This window comes from Protomyctophum parallelum, assembly GCF_964188405.1.
Source record: "Protomyctophum parallelum genome assembly, chromosome: 7".
NCBI classification, from domain to species: domain Eukaryota; kingdom Metazoa; phylum Chordata; class Actinopteri; order Myctophiformes; family Myctophidae; genus Protomyctophum; species Protomyctophum parallelum.
In genome coordinates this window covers 32,045,913-32,065,524 of record NC_139705.1, presented here as the reverse complement: position 1 = coordinate 32,065,524, position 19,612 = coordinate 32,045,913, and the positions used below count along the sequence as shown (strand labels likewise).

Below are 19,612 nucleotides of genomic sequence, written 5' to 3'. Positions count from 1 at the left end.
GGATGCAGAGTTGATTGTCTTATCTCCTTTGCCAGTTCTGCCTGTTTCCTGGCTATTAAAAGACTTTCTCCACTGCCCGTGTGCGTGCGCGCGTGCGTGTCTCACTCTCGGCTGGATGGAAATGCTTTATCTTTAATTAGTTGTTTGTCATCATTAAACTGAAAGTTAAGATCCTCTATAGCACTGATATAATGTAATCAAAACATTTCTCACAAATGTTCAGTACGACTGCAGATTGATGTATTGGTCTATGCAAAGATATGGATATTAGAGCAAATGCATTTCTTGCAGCTGTAAATGGGTTTCTCCAGGAATCGACTTTGTTGCTACAGAAACTACATTTTAAGAAATTCACAAATTTGTAGGATTCTGAATAATTTAAGTTGACCCACTCCCACAGACTAAAACCATGTGGAAATGTTCATTTATACATTCTTAATAGGATCTAATGTTTCCTGTCCGTGTCTTAGTGGCAAATGGTAAAATGATGGTTTCAGCTGACTTAAAATAGTCCCCCCACCACCACCAATTAAAAGTTCTTTGAAACTAGTTAACATGTTATATTTCAAACCAACATCACAATTAAGCTTATTACAATAAACAGAAAAGGAGGTGGGCTACAGCGTTCAAAATGTCTGCCCACAACGGTGTCTTTCACTCTGCATCTCATGAGCTGTGGCCAGTCCAGAAACCTGTTTACCAGCAGTGGTGAAAAAAGTGCTCAATTGTTTTACTTAAGTAAAAGTAACAATACTGCAATTTAGAACTACTAGTAAAAGTACGGAATTGAATATGTACTTGAGTAAAAGTACAAAAGCATCGGCATCACTACTTAAAGTACTAAAAGTAAAAGTACTCATTGTGCAGAATGTGCCATTTCACAAGTTAAATTGTGTACAAATTCTATTGAAAATAGCAGATGCACAAGCTCTACAAGCTCACAATGCGTCGCAGAGCTTGTAGATCGGCTATTTTCAAATGGCCGAAATGTATAGGGTTGAAATGGTTAATGTATGTTTTCTAATCAAAATTAAAATCTCCAAAGTAACTAGTAACTAAAGTTTTCAAATAATTGTAGTGGAGTAAAAGTAGAAATTGTGGCTCTGGAGTAGAAGTAAAAGTATTGGAAATTGGAAATACTCAAGTAAAGTACAAATAGCTCAAAATGTTACTTAAGTACAGTACTTAAGTAAAAGTGCTTAGTTACTTTCCACCACTGTCTACCAGTGACATCATCGATTGGGATCCCAAGCCAATATAAACTACAGCCTGTCTCTCCCCATAAAGTTAGCATGCTGAATTGAGGCCATTGTTCTTACATGTTGTAATGAGCTACAGTTTATGCTGCCATCTTAGTCAGCCGCCTATCGGAAGTCCCGAGGCCATTGTTCTTGCATTAATAAAATGTTTTAAATCTTGTTTGGGTTTATACCAAACCTGCCTACCAATGATGTCACTGTTTGGCATGTTTTCTGAACTCCCATGCCCCTCCTCTGAGACACAGTAAGTAAAGAAAGGCTGCCAACTTAGCATTAGTGAGGACAGTTATATGAAGATAGGCTGAAAAAGAGTGAAGCAAAGGTGCTGCTTTGGTCCAAAAAAGGGGGGGAATGGGGGATCGAAGCATCAACAATACAAAATAAAAACCAAGGCACTCTTCAAAAAGTTAAGAAGCTTACTACAATATATTGCCAACCAGGAACATAAACCCAACAGTCCCTGGACAGTCCTGACATCAACCAACACAGCATCCAATTTCAAAAGCCTCAATAGCCAAACATTTACAAGCCCAAAGCCTTCAAGCGAGGGGTGCTGCGGGGCCGCGTGCCCGCCTGCCTGGCTGCACCGTGTTGCTTGGTGTGTGTGGGCTGGGGGACTGTGGGGGAGCGTCGAGGCTCTTATCAGGCCAAGCAGTGCAGAAGCAGACCAGGCATGGGTGGGGAAAAGGGCAGGGTTGAGAGCTCTTTGAACGTGGCCCCATGGCAGGACCAGGGAGATAACTTTGTTCAGGGCCAGGAGAGATGACATCATGACGGATGAGGATGAAGATGTGGGAGCAGGGGCAGGAAACGTTATCCAACGGGCCTTCACTTCCAATGGCACCGCGCGGCCGGGCATGGACACACACACACACACACACACACACACACACACACACACACACACACACACACACACACACACAGAGTGACTTTTGCAGTGCCTACTCATCCAATGGGTTACCCTGCACAGTCAGGGCTCGGCGGTCAGGTTGGAGGTTCCTCACTCAGAACCAGTGGTCACTTCATAAAGAGACACACATACGCATGCATGGGACCGTGACCCCGCTTTGATCAACTCCGTCCCCAAAGACAGCTGGGAACTTTTGGGAGAGATATAAAAGGGTCATTCAACTAAGCATCTGGCTTTTACCTCTGTAAGTGCAATCAGTACATTTACTAAATTAATAATGTGCTCCAACGTGTTACTCTGTTTGAAATATAGTCTGTTAAAGGCCTTGGAGTTATTAAAGGCTTTTAGATTCATTATTGTAGGGGCTTGAGTTGGATTTCTAGTTCAGCGACTGCGACAAACGGTTACAGCACGGATCATTAATGCTAACTTTAAACCTGGAATGATAGGCCTATAAATGACAAACATTTCAAATTGCAGAAACAAAATGTCAAGTGATCAAACGTAGCCTATATATAGAGCGTTGTGTTATTCCTTTTGATTTGCCGGTGCAGTCCATATTAGCTCTGACGGGCAGAGATGACTAATGCGGTTGTATAATTTGTCACGTGATGGTGTCGCACGAAAATGGACAATCTATAAGCTCACGACACGTCACATCAAACACATTGTGAGCTTGCAGATCTGATGTTTATGGCAAGCAACGTATACATAGACTACTGTATACATACTGTATGAATCATTACAGTAGCAGTGCCTTACTAATCAGTACTGGCAGAGTACATATGCTTCACTCACAATGTTCCGGCTGGGTGAATGTTGTCTTTCTGATTCGCCAGCTGTGCTGAACGAGACTCTCGCTGTCTGGCATCACTTTAATGGTAAATGACAAATATATAATAAGGATGGACCCGGGCTATAATGCACTACTGTATATGATTTGTCCTTTTTTTCTTTTTTTTCAATTTTCTCTCGGTCTGTCACTTTACTCACTTCCACATGTTGTATGGCAACTATGTCAAATGATTTAATAATTAAATTAAGTTTAATATTAAATTCCCCTTGCAGCATATTAATGTACTGTATATCTAAAAACACACAAACACTTGATTCTTACACAAAATATCTAAATGTATACCTTAGTATTTTGACGGCAACCATTGTCCAAATAATAAGAAACATTTTAATAGCCTACTTTCCAGATATCGGTATTTAAACAATTTCATTCCCTTTCTTCTCTTGCTCAACGTGTGGTTGTGAGAGATTATTTGTTTTTATATTACTGTAACTTGGATCATAATTTTCTGTTCAGTCTCTTCTTCCAAAAGGTTCATTTTTAAAATAACAACCTTGGTCTTGATTTAAGCAGCAAGCTCTTTTCAACCAATTAGGGGATAAAGCTGTCCCCCCGGGCAACTTCTCATGAACGATCTGCTCTGCTCTGAAAAAGCCTTATGACAGGGGATTTTCACCCTGCACTGAGATTGGGCCTAATTGGAGAGCCTAATTGGGTTCAAAATCTGTGAGGATAAGAGCTGCTTGCAATCTGTACTTTAGCCACACGGTCTTCACAATTTATATTTTCTACATCAGTGGCTCCCAAAGTGGGGTCTGGAGACCCCCAGGGGTCCTTGAGGCAGTTCCAGGGGGTCCCCAGCTAAATTATAGTTTGGAACCAAATTAACCCTTATGGGTCTGTAACTCTGAGAATGTACAAATGGATTAAAATGGATACTAATGCATGTCAAACTGGAGGTCCTTGACAATAAAATGGTTGAGAATCACTGCTAGAGCCGTAAAAACTTCTCTTATGGGGGTCCCTGGCATATCTTTTCAAATGGGGGGTCCGCGGGCTAATGAGTGTCAATTTGGGCGTCCTTGACATGAAAAGGTTTGGTACCAGTGTTCTACATGAACCAACCAGGACCAACCACCAACCAGGTCCTTTTAGATTTTACCGTTGGTGATTCAAAAATAGCAGATCTATACAAGCTACTAGGATGGGAATTATCGATTAATGCATTAATTGATAGATACGTTTTGATAAGCTTAAAAAAAAATCAGAGAATCTTCATTTCCCTCAATGTCTAACATAAAAATCTATACTTTGCTGATATACAGAAAGTATACAAAAGCCGGCATATTATATTCCTTAATCAAATAGTTATTTGACCATTTGCGATACAGGGCCAGGCAATGGCATCTTTGTATGAGGAATAGAATCAAATGAAAAGTGCACTGTCTTCTCTGTCACATCACATGCAAAAGCATTCATTTGATTAGTTATTAACTGTTAAGTTTAATTGACTAATTTATTAATGGTGATTAATAGATTTACTATTAACATCCCTATAATATCCCTATAATACAAGCTTGTGTATGTCTGCTATTTTTGAACATTTGTGAATATGAATGCACAGAGCCTATATAGGCCTATAGCATTGGTTCTCAATCAATGTGGGGGTCAAGGACGCCCAAATTGTTGTTTGGCCATGCACTAATGCTCAAAAATAGCAGATGTACAAGCTCGAAGCGTGGCACGAAGTGACGCATCGTGAGCTTGTACATCTGCTATTCTTGAATAGCCAGTGTATAAATCATGGATTAAGTTGTTGAAATGATGGTGATGCTGTCTGTATAAATCATCCTACTACAGGGACCCCCTGAAAATCCCCAAGGCCCCGGACCCCCACCTTGAGTACCACCTATGTAAGAATGAATTCCCACGATCTGGGATATGGCCCATCTGAGAACAACAGCCTCTCACTCAATGTTTGCAGAGAAATGGAAATCAAATTCAGCATAAATCATTGAGATGAAAGGTCTGCTTGCTTCATTCTTCATTGAAGTAGATTTACCACAAATTAAAATTAATTAAAGTCAAATTAACCAAGTAGTATTAACCAAAAAACCAGATTGTTAACATCCTATCTCACCAACAGGAGAGTGATGGATAGTGCAATCATTTTTACAAGTTTAATACTTGAAATAAATAAAATATAAATAATTCCAAAGTGTCTCATGTACAATAAAATAACTGCGCTGATTGACCAGCTGCCATAGGAAAGATAAGGCAGCCAACTCAACATGCTCAAGCTTATCACCATCTCTGTCCTTTCATCGCCCATGGGGTATGCCATAAGATACAAAATAAAAAAACAATAGATGGTAGAGTAGCTCAGTGAGCAGGGAAACAATCTCATGATTACCTCAAGGAACCTTCATCTGAAATATCTCCTATATACCTGCTGAATCACAGATGCGTTGTGAGCTTGTAGATCTGCTAGATCTTCGAGCACGTGCAGTGAAGCTGTCAAAGTAAAGCATAAAGCATCAATCTGTCGGGCTAGAGCGCGACTGTCTAACATATAATTGTGAAACCTCGATCAGAATCAACAGCACGGATCAAAGAGATAAATCATAATTCTAGATGTAAACAAAGAATGACAGCCCTTTATATCTTCCCCACACAGGCCTGCTCACTGTTGGGACAGATCGAAATGTGCCGTATCCTGAACATCCTGCTGGCTCTCCTCAGCCGCTTCCTGTTTGCCGTGCACGGCATGGTGACGGTGTGGCGGGTGGTGGCTGTCAAAGGCGAGCCTCTCTATTGGCTGCTGCTAACGGGCGTGGCCCTGCTGGGCGTGGAGATGGCCGTCACGCTCAGGTGCACTCGGAACGCCGAGTGGAAATGGTATAACAGAGCATCAGAGTTGTTTTTGGCAGTAGTTTTAGTCATATAAGCCTCTTGAATAGTTTTCATTTAGTTTTAGTCACATTTTAGTCACCTGGAATGTTTTAGTGTTAGTCTAGTTTTAGTCAACTAAATATCATGAGATTTTAGTCGACTAAATCTAGTTGATTTAGTCGACTGAAATGTATTTTGGCGGGCCTCGATGCCGTCATAATGACTGTTTTTACATTTGCTGAAAATAGCTGATCTACAAGCTCACGAGTCACAACGCGTCTCAGCGTGACGCGTTGTTTTAGACCTGAGGACGATTCTATACAAATGTCTTCTAAATCCTAACAGTTTTCTGAAAAACTATGTCAGTGGTTCTCAAACATTTTCATGTCAAGGACCAGAAAAATATGTAATTGGCCGTCGACCCTCATCTCAAAATATGTTGTTCCAGGGACCCCCCCTGAAGCAAAGATTTGAGTTTAAAACGTTTGCTCTGAAAGAATATATACATTCAAAGCTTTACGCCATATTTTCACGAATTTTCTAAAATAGCAGATCTACAAGCTTGTAGCGCTGCACTCGGTGCCACACTATGAGCTTGTAGAGCTGTTATTTTACAACAGCTAAAGTATAACATAATGCTTAAAACACCAAAAGGGGTTCCCGTCCAGGGTTAAATCATTTAGGAGTTTCTGTGGCCAAGCATGAAGGAAATCATGTCATGACAGTCACATCTAAATGAAACACACCCACAAGTAATGTTATTATTACCGCTGGGAAAGGGGTCTGTTCTGTGACCAAGTAAGGGGTCTCAAGCCTTCTAAAAATGCTCAAAGAAAATATCACCAGATATAAAACTGAATATTCACGTCACACTGGCGTTTCCAGCATAGCGTACATGGTCCTCGTATTGACACAAATTCTAAATAGGCTATATATTATATTCTGTGGGGGAAAAAAAACACCTTGGTGGATACTTACTTATACCTATAATAGCTGAGAAAACTTCGTTCAGCATTTCAGGAAGAAGAAGCTGAATCAAAACATGTTTTTTTGAATTGCCATTTCTGCCAAGCAGGAAACTAGCTATAGGCCTTGACTCGTATGTTTTCCATTATCAGTTTTTTCAGAGCTTCGGAATTACAGATGGGTAGGCAGAAGCATTTGAAAGCATGTCTATTATGATGTCAAGGCTGGTCATGTTTGTAGCGGAATGTCCATCAGGGAAACAGCTGTTTCAATGAGTAGCCTTCATGGGAACCAAATGGCTCCTGAGCAATATATGTGGCCCTATAGGCTGTATAGCGTGAGGCAGCTTGATTTACAAGTTCGCCCCCTGGACATGACGCTATAGTATGTCACAGGGACTTACCCCCAATCCAACCCTTGATGCTGTGTGCCAAGCATGGAGGCATTGCGTACCATTTTTATAGTCTTTGGAGAGGGGATTGAAGTTGAACCCCCGAGCTCCAAATCTCAAGGCGGACACTGAGTTTAACCACAGGGGGGAAGATCCTCAGTATTAATCCAACTCTGATGTGGTTACATTACATTACATACATTACACTCTCAGAGTTATACGAATGAATACATTACAATTTAGGCATTTAGCAGACGCTCTTAATCCAGAGCGATTTACATTAAGCAAGAACATACATACAAAGTAGCTATCATGACTTAAGCTAAGAACATAAGGAATATCTTGGAACTACCTGTATGCATGTATACTTAAAAATGCTATAAGTCAACATAAAATGCTATCTAAGTCTGCATAAAAATGTCGGGGCTAGGGCAAGTGCTACGGGCCATGATGGAGTCTGAAGAGGTGGGTTTTCAGACTACGGCGGAAGGTTGGGAGTGAGGCTGCAGTTCTGATTGCAATGGGAAGTGCATTTCATAGTTTTGGAGCCAGAAGGGAGAAGAGACGTGTGGAGCGTTGTACCAGCGTTTTTACTGAGTGCGTGGGAGGGTTTGTAGGGATCGTTCAGACTTTCAAGATATGGGGGAGCCATACCTTTGGTTGCTTTGAATGCCAGCATCAGAGTTTTGTATTCTGTGTGGGCAGTGACCGGGAGCCAATGGAGGGAGCGGAGAAGGCTGGTTGAAGACCAAGCGAGCTGCAGCATTTTGGATCAGTTGGATAGGCCTAAGTATGCATACTAGTAGGCCAGTAAGGAGGGAGTTACAATAGTCAAGTTTTGACAAGACTGTTGTCTGGATTAAGAGCTGGTCTGACATGTGTAAGGAATGGTCTAATTCGTCGTATGTTATACATTAAAGGGCCACTTCACCCCTTTTGCAACCAGATCTTATTTTAGTTACCGGTATGTTTGGGAGACAATAAAAACTTTCCTGTGGTTTTTATGTGGGTAATATGTGTTTTTAGACATTTTAGTATTTCAAAGTATCGATGATGTCAGATCTCACTTCCTTCCTGGACTACAATTCCCATAATGCTTTGGTGCACTGCTCCTCCTTGTGGATAGGGGGAGGGCTGTCTTACTGAGACAACATGTAGTCCAGGAAGTAAGTGAGCCCAGTGTCCATGACATCATATGGACACTTGGAAATACTAAAATGTCTAAAAACACATATCATAAAAACCCCAGGGAAGTGTTTCTTGTCTCCCAAACATCATTAAAATAATAAATCTGGTTGCAAAAGGGGTGAAGTGTCCCTTTAACACTGATACTTTTTCTGTATACACTGTGAGACGCACACCCTCCAAGGCATAACTCATTTTCAGCTCTATTAAAAACGTGTGACAAGAAGACTGAGGTAATACAAAGCAAAATGTAACAATAATTTGACAACACAGATGAGCTTGTTCATTTAATATGGTTCCCTCTCCTGTCTCTCTCCTGTCCCTATTGGGATGAATGAAAAATTGTTGCTGGGCTGACAGATAAGAAAATAAGACAGAAACCAACCAACAAGAGCGAGTCACGCTGTTGTCTCATAAAAATGGCTGGCGAAGGAAGGATTGAGGAGTAGCAGTCCTCCACGTAAACATTTTTTGCGAGGCAAGTAAATAACTTCTGACCTTGTAAGTTGTAACGGGAAGAGCAATTTACAACTGCCCGTCCAAGATGGTGAGAGGCAGATTCTGTGTGAGCTGTGAGGCGCTTTATGTTCTCAGCCAAAGAAAAACATCTCTCTCTCTCTCTCTCTCCCGCCTCCCTCTCCCCATCAACACCAAAGCTAGTCCTTTGAAATGTTATTGCGCTCTATGTCTCTCTGTCTGCTTACGTTGCACCATATCGCCTCCGTTACATCTCTCTCTCTCTCTTTGTCTCTCTGTCTGTCTGAGTCTCATCCTTTCTTGGAGGAAATACCTACTGGCTCTAGTATTTTTTATATTATTTTTAACAGCCAGGTCCGTGATATTTCTGCCCCTGGGACGTTTAGAGGAATAAACATGAACTGAGGTCAACCGTTATTACAAATACTTCAAAAAGGTACAGCAGTGTGACGCCAGAGCTCATTCGGAAAGCAACGGTTCCTCTGTCAGAATCATTTGGTTGCGGCTTGGCCTGCCTCACTCACACATGCAGGGAGCATTTTGACACAAGCCTTTTTCATCTCTCTCTCTCTCTCTCTCTCTCTCTCTCTCTCTCCCTCTCTCTCTCTCTCCCTCTCTGAGTGTTTACTTTGAAGTTCTCTCTTCATGGAGAAGGCTTTGCGCTGTCAAGAGGGATTTGCATATATGATGAGAATAATTGCCTGTCTGAAATACGATGCTTATTTTGGAAAAAGTTAAATAAAATAAAAGCATGCATAGGCTATACGGTATATATATATATATATATATATATACACAGGCGTGCGTGTGTTTGCGTACACACACACACACACACACACACACACACACACACACACACACACACACACACACACACACACACACACACACACACACACACACACACACACACACACACACACACACACAGTATATTTAGCTTCTTTCTTCTTTAATGATTATGGGGGGGAATGAACTCACCATTTGCACAACTCTCTCTCTCTCTCTCTCTCCCCTTTGGGTGTCTTCTTTTAGGTTCTCCCCCATGGTGTTCCTCTACCTCAGCACAGTCATCCCCTCCATTTGGTTTCTGGAGCTGAGCCTGCTGCAGTCCAAGCTGCCCGTCAACGTCTCCTCGGGTCCCGAGCTGCACCTGCTGGCTCACATCCCCATCGCAGCGGTGGGTGTCACCACCGGCCGCCTCACGCTGCGTCTCCCCCCATGCACGCTGGTCGCTGCCACCCCACTGCCTCCGAATGCCTCCCCCCATACACGGCACGCTGGTCGCTGCCACCCCACCGCCTCCGACTGCCTCCCCCCATACACGGCACGCTGGTCGCTGCCACCCCACCGCTTCCCCCCATACACAGCACGCTGGTCGCTGCCACCCCACCGCCTCACACCGCCTCCCCCCCATACACGGCACGCTGGTCGCTGCCACCCCACTGCTTCCCACCGCCTCCCCCCCATACACGGCACGCTGGTCGCTGCCACCCCACCGCCTCACACCGCCTCCCCCCATACACGGCACGCTGGTCGCTGCCACCCCACCGCCTCACACCGCCTCCCCCCATACACGGCACGCTGGTCGCTGCCACCCCACCGCCTCCCCCCATACACGGCACGCTGGTCGCTGCCACCCCACTGCCTCCCCCCATACACGGCACGCTGGTCGCTGCCACCCCACCGCCTCCCCCCATACACGGCACGCTGGTCGCTGCCACCCCACCGCCTCACACCGCCTCCCCCCCATACACGGCACGCTGGTCGCTGCCACCCCACTGCCTCCCACTGCCTCCCCCCATACACGGCACGCTGGTCGCTGCCACCCCACCGCCTCACACCGCCTCCCCCCCATACACGGCACGCTGGTCGCTGCCACCCCACCGCCTCACACCGCCTCCCCCCCATACACGGCACGCTGGTCGCTGCCACCCCACCGCCTCACACCGCCTCCCCCCATACACGGCACGCTGGTCGCCGCCACCCCACCGCCTCACACCGCCTCCCCGCATACACGCTGGCCGATGCCACCCCGTCACGCTTATACCTGAGGAGAGATAAAAGTCTTTAATCTGGCAAAAGGGGCGAAAGATAATGTGTTTCTTGCAGGAAGTGTATAATGCCCTGAGATGAAGTCCAGATAGACACTGTGCTCCCAAAAAAAACGAGAAAAACAAAAATGCTGTGCTCGCTCAGATCTTGTACCTCGTGGGTGGTTTTAGTGCTGTTGCTTTCATGTGGGATTTGGCCGGGGTTTGTTTTGGCCCTCGTGGCTGTGCGCTTTGTGCTGGGTGACAGCCATTGAATCTAGATGATGTAGATGACGCATACAGACAGTATTCAGGATAACATGAAATGCCACATAATCACTCCTTTCACCAGTGGTTCATACATTTTCAGGTCAACTATTTTCAGCTGTTTTCATTACAACTTAAACATTTTGTTTTCTAATTTATGGAATTTCTTAGATTTTTATTTGATTTCTTCATAAAAATTACTGAAGAAAAACCAAATGTGTTATTAATTCATGAAAAGTCTTGCTTTTCTCACTGTTCTCACAGTGGGGTCCGGGGACCCCCAGGGGTACTTGAGGGATTTCCAGAGGGTCCCCAGCTAAATGATAGATAGTTAGGAACCAAATTGACCGTTATGGGTCTGTATAACTCAGAGAGATACAAATGGAACCATGTCCATTTGGTTCCATTTGTACACTCTCACAGTTAAATTTGAATTGATTTTACAATATGAATTGGCATTCCAGAGTTAAAATGGAAGTATCACTGCTATAGAGCCGTAAAAATGTGTCTTCCACCTGCTCAGGGAATCGGCGAGTTAGACCCAGAGAACTGGGCGGCGGGCCTGGAGCAGACCATGCTCATTGTGCTGGTGTTGGGCCGATGGCTGATGCCCAAGGGGGACATGTCCCGCGACCAGCTGTCCCAGCTGCTCATGGTCTACGTGGGCCTGGGCGCAGACATCCTCGACATCTTCGACACCTTCAAGGCAAGGTTATTATTATGGTTATACAGAAAAACTAGAACTAACATTTCCAAAAACATTTCCGTTAAGCGAACTAAATAAAAAACAGAAAAGGGAAAGAAAAACGATAACTAACTGAAACTGTATTGTGCATTTACAAAACTAAGTAAAACAAACTGAAAAATAAATAAATAATTATATACAAGTAAGACGCCTGGGGGCGAGAAGTGACCTCGCCCCTAAGGGGTATCTTGAGTGTACAGGGTGTGATCAGGTCAGATCAAGATACAGGTCAGCTCCATATAGGAGATCTAAGGGTGGCAGCGGGGGCAGTGTATTGTATATACAGGGTTTGATGAGGGCCCAGGTATAAGGGCCAGGCCTTAATTTTCGGGCCTAAAACTAAAACTATAATGAAAAATCCAAAACTATTATAACCTTTGTTTTCAAGGAGCCCGAGGTGAAAACCAACCGCGTGGTGATCATTGTGGGCTTGGCGCTCTTCTCCTGGGCCCTCATGCAGTTCCCCCTGGTGCTGACGCAGACCAGGCCCCCCAAAGGCCAACACCACCAGCCTGGCACCACCACCCCACGTCAAGAAGAACCATCTCCTACCCATGTGGGGAACGAGAGAGCCTCCTGCTGCTCCAGCGAGGTGTGGAGCTTGTATTTAATATTTTTATTTATTTATTTGGCCACTCAAAATAGCTAGTCTTAAGTGAAGTCATAAGACCTGGTACTTCAGACACGCATAATACTGAGTAGGTTTTGAGCAAGGCAATCTAAGAAGGGCTGCAAAATAACATAGAACTTTCTTGAATTGTCCATCATATGATAACAAGTTTTCTCGTTAAAGGGACACTTCACCCTTTTTGCAAAAAAATATATGTTAATGACGTTTAGAAGCTTTAGAACACTTTCCTGGGGGTCTTTATGTGTGTAATATGTGGTTTTAGCTATTTTAGATTGTAGCAGTGAGCACAGTGTCTCTGATGTCATGGACACTGGTCTCACTACCTTCCTGGACTACAATTCCCATAATTATTTGGCGCACTGCTCCTCATTGTGGATAGGGGGAGAGCTGTCTTACTGAGACAACATGTAGTCCAGGAAGGAAGTGAGCCCAGTGTCCATGACATCAGAGACACTGAGCTCACTGCTACAATCTAAAATATCTAAAACCACATATTACACACATAAAGACCCCCAGGAAAGTGTTCTAAAGCTTCTAAACGTCATTAACATATATCTTTTTACAAAAAGGGTGAAGTGTCCCTTTAAGACAGTTCAGATATCCAAGTCTTGAAGTGAGCTGCTTTCCAAAGTCTTAAGGCCTATTCATAGTCCAGTTATCGGTGCAGAGGTGACCACCTGGTTAGTAAAAACAGAGAGATGTGTTGTGTGAGCAGTGACCACCGCGGCGTGACGTCATGTTGTAGTTTTCAGGTGGTCACCTCTTCACCGAAAACTGGACTATTGTTGGGTTCACACGGGCAGACGCAATGACGCAGTCTACCATTCACTTGGCAGCAACAGGGCGTCTTTGCGTTTCATATCTGCCCGTGTGAACGCACCCTAAGAATAGACCTTTAGAATCTTTATTTATTTTTTGCAACTATACCAGGTGTGGAGCTTGCTGCTGACGGTGGGGCTGCAGGACGGGCCATTCCTCGTGTACCGCCTGTACCTGCTGGTGGAGGAGCGGGTGCTCAACCAGCTGATGATCTTCTTCACCTGCAAGAACATCCTGGTCGTCCTGCTGGAGCTCTACCGGATATTCGTTGTGCAGTGCGAGCAGCGCCAGCCTGGGGCGGTGGTGGCGGCGGCGGGGCGGGGGGCGGATCGGTGGGCGCGCTACACGCCGCCACTGGCGCCCTCATCGTGGTGTCGAATCTGGGAGGCCAAGAAAGGGAAGGAAGAAGAAGCGGAGGCGGCGGATGATGACGCGGTCAGTGGTCAACAACACGCGGCGGCGGACCAGGACCACCGGAGCCGTCACGCGGAGATGGAGGGCGTGGGCGAGAGTGACGGCGAGAGAGAGAGATTAGAGCCGTCACTCGGTGTGGAGAGACTGAAAATGCCATAAGGCGCGAGTCCCCCGAGGGGAGAACTCTCTTACCGAGAGAGAACACTCGAACACATCTCGCGTCTCCAGTGATGGAAAGTAACGTGCAATTACTTAAGTGTTTATACTTTTACTTGAGTATTTCCAATTTACAATACTTTTACTTCTGATCCACTACATTTATTTGGAAACTTTAGTTAGGCCTACTATGTAGATTGATTATTATTACAAAACATACATTAACCACTTCAACCGAATCAACCCTATATTCAGTATTATACCGGTAGGCTATACATTTCGGCCATTTGAAAATAGCTATTTTCAAAAGATTTGAAAACTTGAAATGGGACATTTTGGCATGATGAGTAAAATGGTAAAAGGAAAATGGTGCAATACATAGCGCTTTTATCCACAGAGTACTTTTGGTAGCCTAAGCCTACTATAAAGTACAATTTGATGTTGTATAACAGAGTTTCTATATTGCAGTATTGATACTTTTACTTAAGTAAAGAATATGAGTGAATACTTTTCCCACCACTATACACAGCCCCGTTCCGTCGTCTACACCAGTGGTTCCCAAAGTGGGGTCCGGGGACCGCCAGGGGTCCTTGAGGAAGTTCCAGGGGGTCCCCAGCTAAATGATAGTTTGGAACCAATTGGACCCTTAAGGGTCTGTAATTCTGAGAGTGTACAAATGGAGCCAAATGGACCCGTCACTCTCAAATTAACATATACATTATTTTATTTATTTTATTATTATTCATTTATTATTGTATTAATATAAATTGGGTGTCCCAGAGATATTTAACGGGTTGAGAATCTCTGCAAGAGCCGTAAAAATCTTCTCTTATGGGGTGTCCCTGGCATATATTTTCAAATGGGGGTCCGCGGGCCAGTTAGTGTCAATTTGGGGGTCCTTGACATGAAAAGGTTTGGGAATGACTGGTCTACACATATATCGTTTCAGCTCTGTCTGGAGGCTTGTCTCCTCCAAATAGACCACAGGGCAGGAGAAAAACCTATTCAGAGAGACTGCATTTATGCAATGCCTTTGACATGCAGGAGCCACGAAGGAAAATAAACCCAGGCTCAGGTTCAAACAAGGTTTAGGCCTATAATGGTGGATGGATTTCTGTTAATTGGAAGTGCATACATAACACAACGGTTCAATCTAACTAGTGGCACTGCTGAATACGTACTGAAGACAAGAATAGTCACACAAATATAACCTACTACTGCAATATTAACATGCACATAGGCTATTGCCTACCCTATAAATACCATGTATTATTTTAAAGAAAATCAACCATGGCTGTCTTTTCTGTGGCTGCCATGAGATGGCACTGTTGCCAAGTCAACCAAGGCAGGCCAGAATGTTTATATTTGATTAGGCATGCATGCCAGTTATAGAGAGAACACGTGCACAGCAACACACACGCACGCAAGCAAGCACACGAGCGCACACACGCACAGTGTATAATTATATAGGCTACATTGAGAGGTTAATACAGTTAACCCGTAAGTCGGTGCTATTGCAATGAATAGTTTGATCCAAACAAAACGTTATCTTTGTCAAATTCAACGGCACACAATATGGTCACACGCAGCCTGCATACAGGAGAGGCTCTCTACTAACTGATCCACACCACGTTGTGACTGTGAGCATGTAGACTGGCTATCTGGCGCACAACTAGGGCTGTCCCGATCCGATCACGTGATCGGAAAACTGGGGGCCGATCACGTTATTTTCAAATGATCAGAAGCAAAAAAACATGATCGGGGGTCACTCAGGACATCCCTATAAATACCAGTAAGACGCCCTGAGGGCGAGAAGCGACCGCCTGGTTGACGGCAGACTGCTGGGTGAGCGCTGTCGCTTTGGCCTGGGGGGGGTCAGATCAACATATGGAATGAATTATGTACTGGCCATATGTAGAGAGTGTCTTGAGTGTACAGGGTTTGATGAGGTCAGATCAACATATAGAATGAATGATGTACTGGCCATAATAGAGAGTGTCTATAAAATGAAGGGCCGGGTCTTAATTTCCGGGCCTGTTGGGAACTCCGGGTGGGAAGGGATCAACATATGCAATGTCAGAACAGGTCAGCTCCACATATGGAGATCTAAAGGGTTTGAGGTCAGATGTAGAGTTGCTGGCCCGATATGCAGATCTAGGTGATGATCCAGTCTTCTCCATGTATGGCTATCCGGGGTTTGAGTGTGTCGTGATCTTCATAATGGAGACGGACATATATGGTGGTGTGATGTGTCACGAGGTGTGATGTCACAAGGTGTGACCATATATGGAGGCGTTATGTCATGAGGCGTGATCATATATGGAGGAGTGATGTCATGAGGCGTGGCCATATATGGAGGCATGACCAATCGACCGACGGGAAATGCAGGTTTTTGCAGTCGCAATTATATCCATATCGCGATATTAGACTGGATATTGTGTGATTTTGGATAATTTGTACTAATGTGATAAGGCATAAGTGTTCTATAAAAATACAAATATCGGATCAGAAAAATCGGTATCGGCAGATACATGATAAAAATAAAATGATCGGAACCGGATCGGGAGCAAAAACTAAAAAAAGAAAACTGTGATCTCTACGCACAACATCATCATGTCAGTATAGCCTAAAATAAGCACAAAGTCACCTCCGAGACAATCAGGCCCAGACTACAAAAGTAGGCTAAAAGGCTCTTCCAGAACATGAGAGGACGTTAAACTAAGTATCCAATATCTCTTCTTCACGGTGAGGGAAACACACACACACACACACACACACACACACACACACACACACACACACACACACACACACACACACACACACACACACACACACACACACACACACACACACACACACACACACACACACACACACACACACACACACACACACACACAACAATACATCAAACTGGCAAACGGTGCCAGGGGCTTGTGCAGCAGTGGGACTCATAACCCTGCTGCATTCAAGGATGACTTTCACCGCCTTCTCCTTACCACTCACACACAGTGTGTGCAGCACAGACAGAGAGGGGGGTGGCATCCAGCTGAGGGCCTGCTCTGCTGTACTGTACTTGTACTGTACTGTACTGTACTTACGGATTCATAGAAAGGTTTATCTGCAGATCAGTTCCCCCACATCTGTGCTCACCAAAATAGCATGTTATTTCACTCACCAAGCGTATATTCACTTATTGATGATAGGGTCTCGGGCTCCGGGCGAACTAGGAGGCACTATTTTGCTTTCGGGGAGAGGGAGAGAGAGAGAGAGAGAGAGAGAGAGAGAGATAAGAGAGAGAGCGAGAGAGAGAGAGAGAAAGAAAGGAAGAAAGAAGTACAGTACCTCCGGAGGATTTGTGGGAGAACCTGTCTCTCAATAATTGATGGTGAACCCGTGACATTCACGGGTGCAGAATTTATGAAAGTCCCCCATTTCCCACGTTAATACTTTAAGCAAAACAATGTTCTCCACACATGCTGTGGCAGATAAATCCCCGCTTCTACCCACTCAAATGACGTCATAAATACTTACCACAGCAAGACCTTTTTGGAGCACCTGTTGTTAATTTTCTGTAACTTTTGTGTGAGAACGTGACGGAGGCAACACAACAGGATGATGAAAAGGCCCACATCATGGCAAAAAGGGTGCCTTTCCTCCTCAGATTAACTGTATGCTTTAACAAGATTGTGCAGGCATGTGGGTGGATGGGTAATGTCAGCTGATCGTGCCTTGTTAAACCGCGGGCTGCCCTACTTATAGAATGGAAAGAGGGTGGTGATGAACAGCTTTGAAATGGCACAACTATAAGAGCAGGCAAGTCAGTCAGTCATATACTGTAGCATGCATGCGCACGGATCAGAAACAAATCAGCCCTTTGCGACCGCCTCGACTGATCTCCTCCACAAGTAGGGAGAGGCGGTGGCGTACATGTATGGGGGCAGGAGGCAAAGGTGCATTTCAGCAGGGAGGAGCGTTTCCGTTGCATGGCTGTCACAATTCCCTCTCTTCGTGTCAGCTAATCATGAAGGTCAAACTTCCAACCGTGTGCCTAATCAGCCTGAAGTCCCACAGACAAACCCAAATGGTGTCGACAACGCGCCGTCGAGAGATGCTACAGAGATGGAAAAGTGAAAGAAAAACAAAGGCAAATTCATCAAATGATTCCCCCAACTTTTGACAGCTGGCAAGAGTAGCCTGCTCGCACTTTGGCAAAAATAATGAGCCTCACTACGCTGGTTGTGCAGGGCGAGATGGTATACTGTATGTTGAAAACGATGACTTAAAGACAGTCAGTCAGTAGTATGGCGTAATCATGCAACTTTTTGCCAGGTTGGTAAGACAGATTTTAGGATGTGTTAAGAGAACAGAAATATAGTGAAATACTGCATCAAAGGGTATTTAATTTCTCTTTGGTTAAGCTTTTTCACTTTTTTGCATGCAGCCTCCATTGGCAGTTGACATCAATATGGTAACCACTGTCACATATGGCTGTTCTTTCTGAATTTCAAACAATTTATTTGCAATTGCAAGGATATAAAAAGACACAGTAAGTAATACTTGGGCTCACTTTGAATGTACAATTATATTACATTATATTGTATAAATTATAATACAATTTAAGTACAATTATAGAATGAGAAGGTAAGTGCTCATTGAATTATAGTTCAACCTATAACTAAAGTACTGTATATTTGCCAAATGAAATCGTGCAGCTCTCCCAAGATTAATAGCCAAAAGGTTATTCTTTTCTATCTCTATTCTAGTGTAGCTGATATTATTGTTGCAGAGAGCCGGGGGTGGTTGTGACATTTCTGACATTTCTCTCTGTCTTGGAGCTCTTTTATGCCAGTGCTTTCAAAATAGTTACATGTGTCTGCTATTAAATGATGGAGGTGTTATCTCTGTAACACAAATGCAGGGAAATGTTGCAATTCACCTCATATAGGCTACTGTAGTCTGGGTTAGTTATTGAAAGCTTGTTATTCAACACTTAAAGGACGACTTTAACCATTTTCAACCAATCTTCATATAATTGGTCCTCACTGATGCTCATGATATTGTGGTACCAATTTTGTCTACTCAGCCTGTACGTGTTTCAGAGGAGGGCTGTGGACAGTTCAGACACCCGCATACCAGTGACATCATCAACGGGGAATCCAAGCTAATAGAAAATGCAGGCTTTCTATTCCTGGAAAGTTAGCATGCTATCATGAAAGCCATTATTCTCGCATTAATGGGGAAATATATATATCGGAGCAGCCAATCAAATCATCGCTATGGGGGGGGGGGGGGGGGGGGGGGATCAGCCAATAACAAGCCAATGTTTGTGTTTACACAAACCCGGAAAGCTGGGCATAGGAGGGGCTAGCGCACCTAAACAATTAAAAAATAAAACTGCCTAACGGACCAAGGACCAATTATATTAATCATACTAATGTGAAATGGGTGAATACTTTTTGGTGTGCGTGCCTGCGTGCGTGCGTGCGTGCCAGGTCTGTTAGTCACTGTCAGTCACAGTGGGGACAAACTATATGCATCTGGGGAGAGATGTTCTCTTCAAAATGTTAAGAAGCACCCGCCCCTGTCACTCTTTCTCTTCCAAGAACACATATTGAAACACAAAACTAAAAACAAATAAAACAAAAACAAAGTAGTCCATGCC

General features: G+C 44.1%; 1 protein-coding gene across 1 annotated transcript; it reads left to right on the top strand.

Annotated features, from left to right (window-relative positions):
- Window positions 1–5,672: 5,672 nt before the first annotated feature.
- On the top strand, window positions 5,673–13,947 carry LOC310862028 (transmembrane protein 26; the record flags this gene model as incomplete). The annotated part of the gene is made up of 5 exons (XM_083769764.1): window positions 5,673–5,866; window positions 9,915–10,059; window positions 11,703–11,885; window positions 12,313–12,516; window positions 13,486–13,947. The coding sequence occupies 5 exons, from the start codon at window positions 5,673–5,675 to the stop codon at window positions 13,945–13,947; spliced, it is 1,188 nt and encodes a 395-aa protein (XP_083625890.1).
- Between the last annotated feature and the right edge of the window lie 5,665 nt (window positions 13,948–19,612).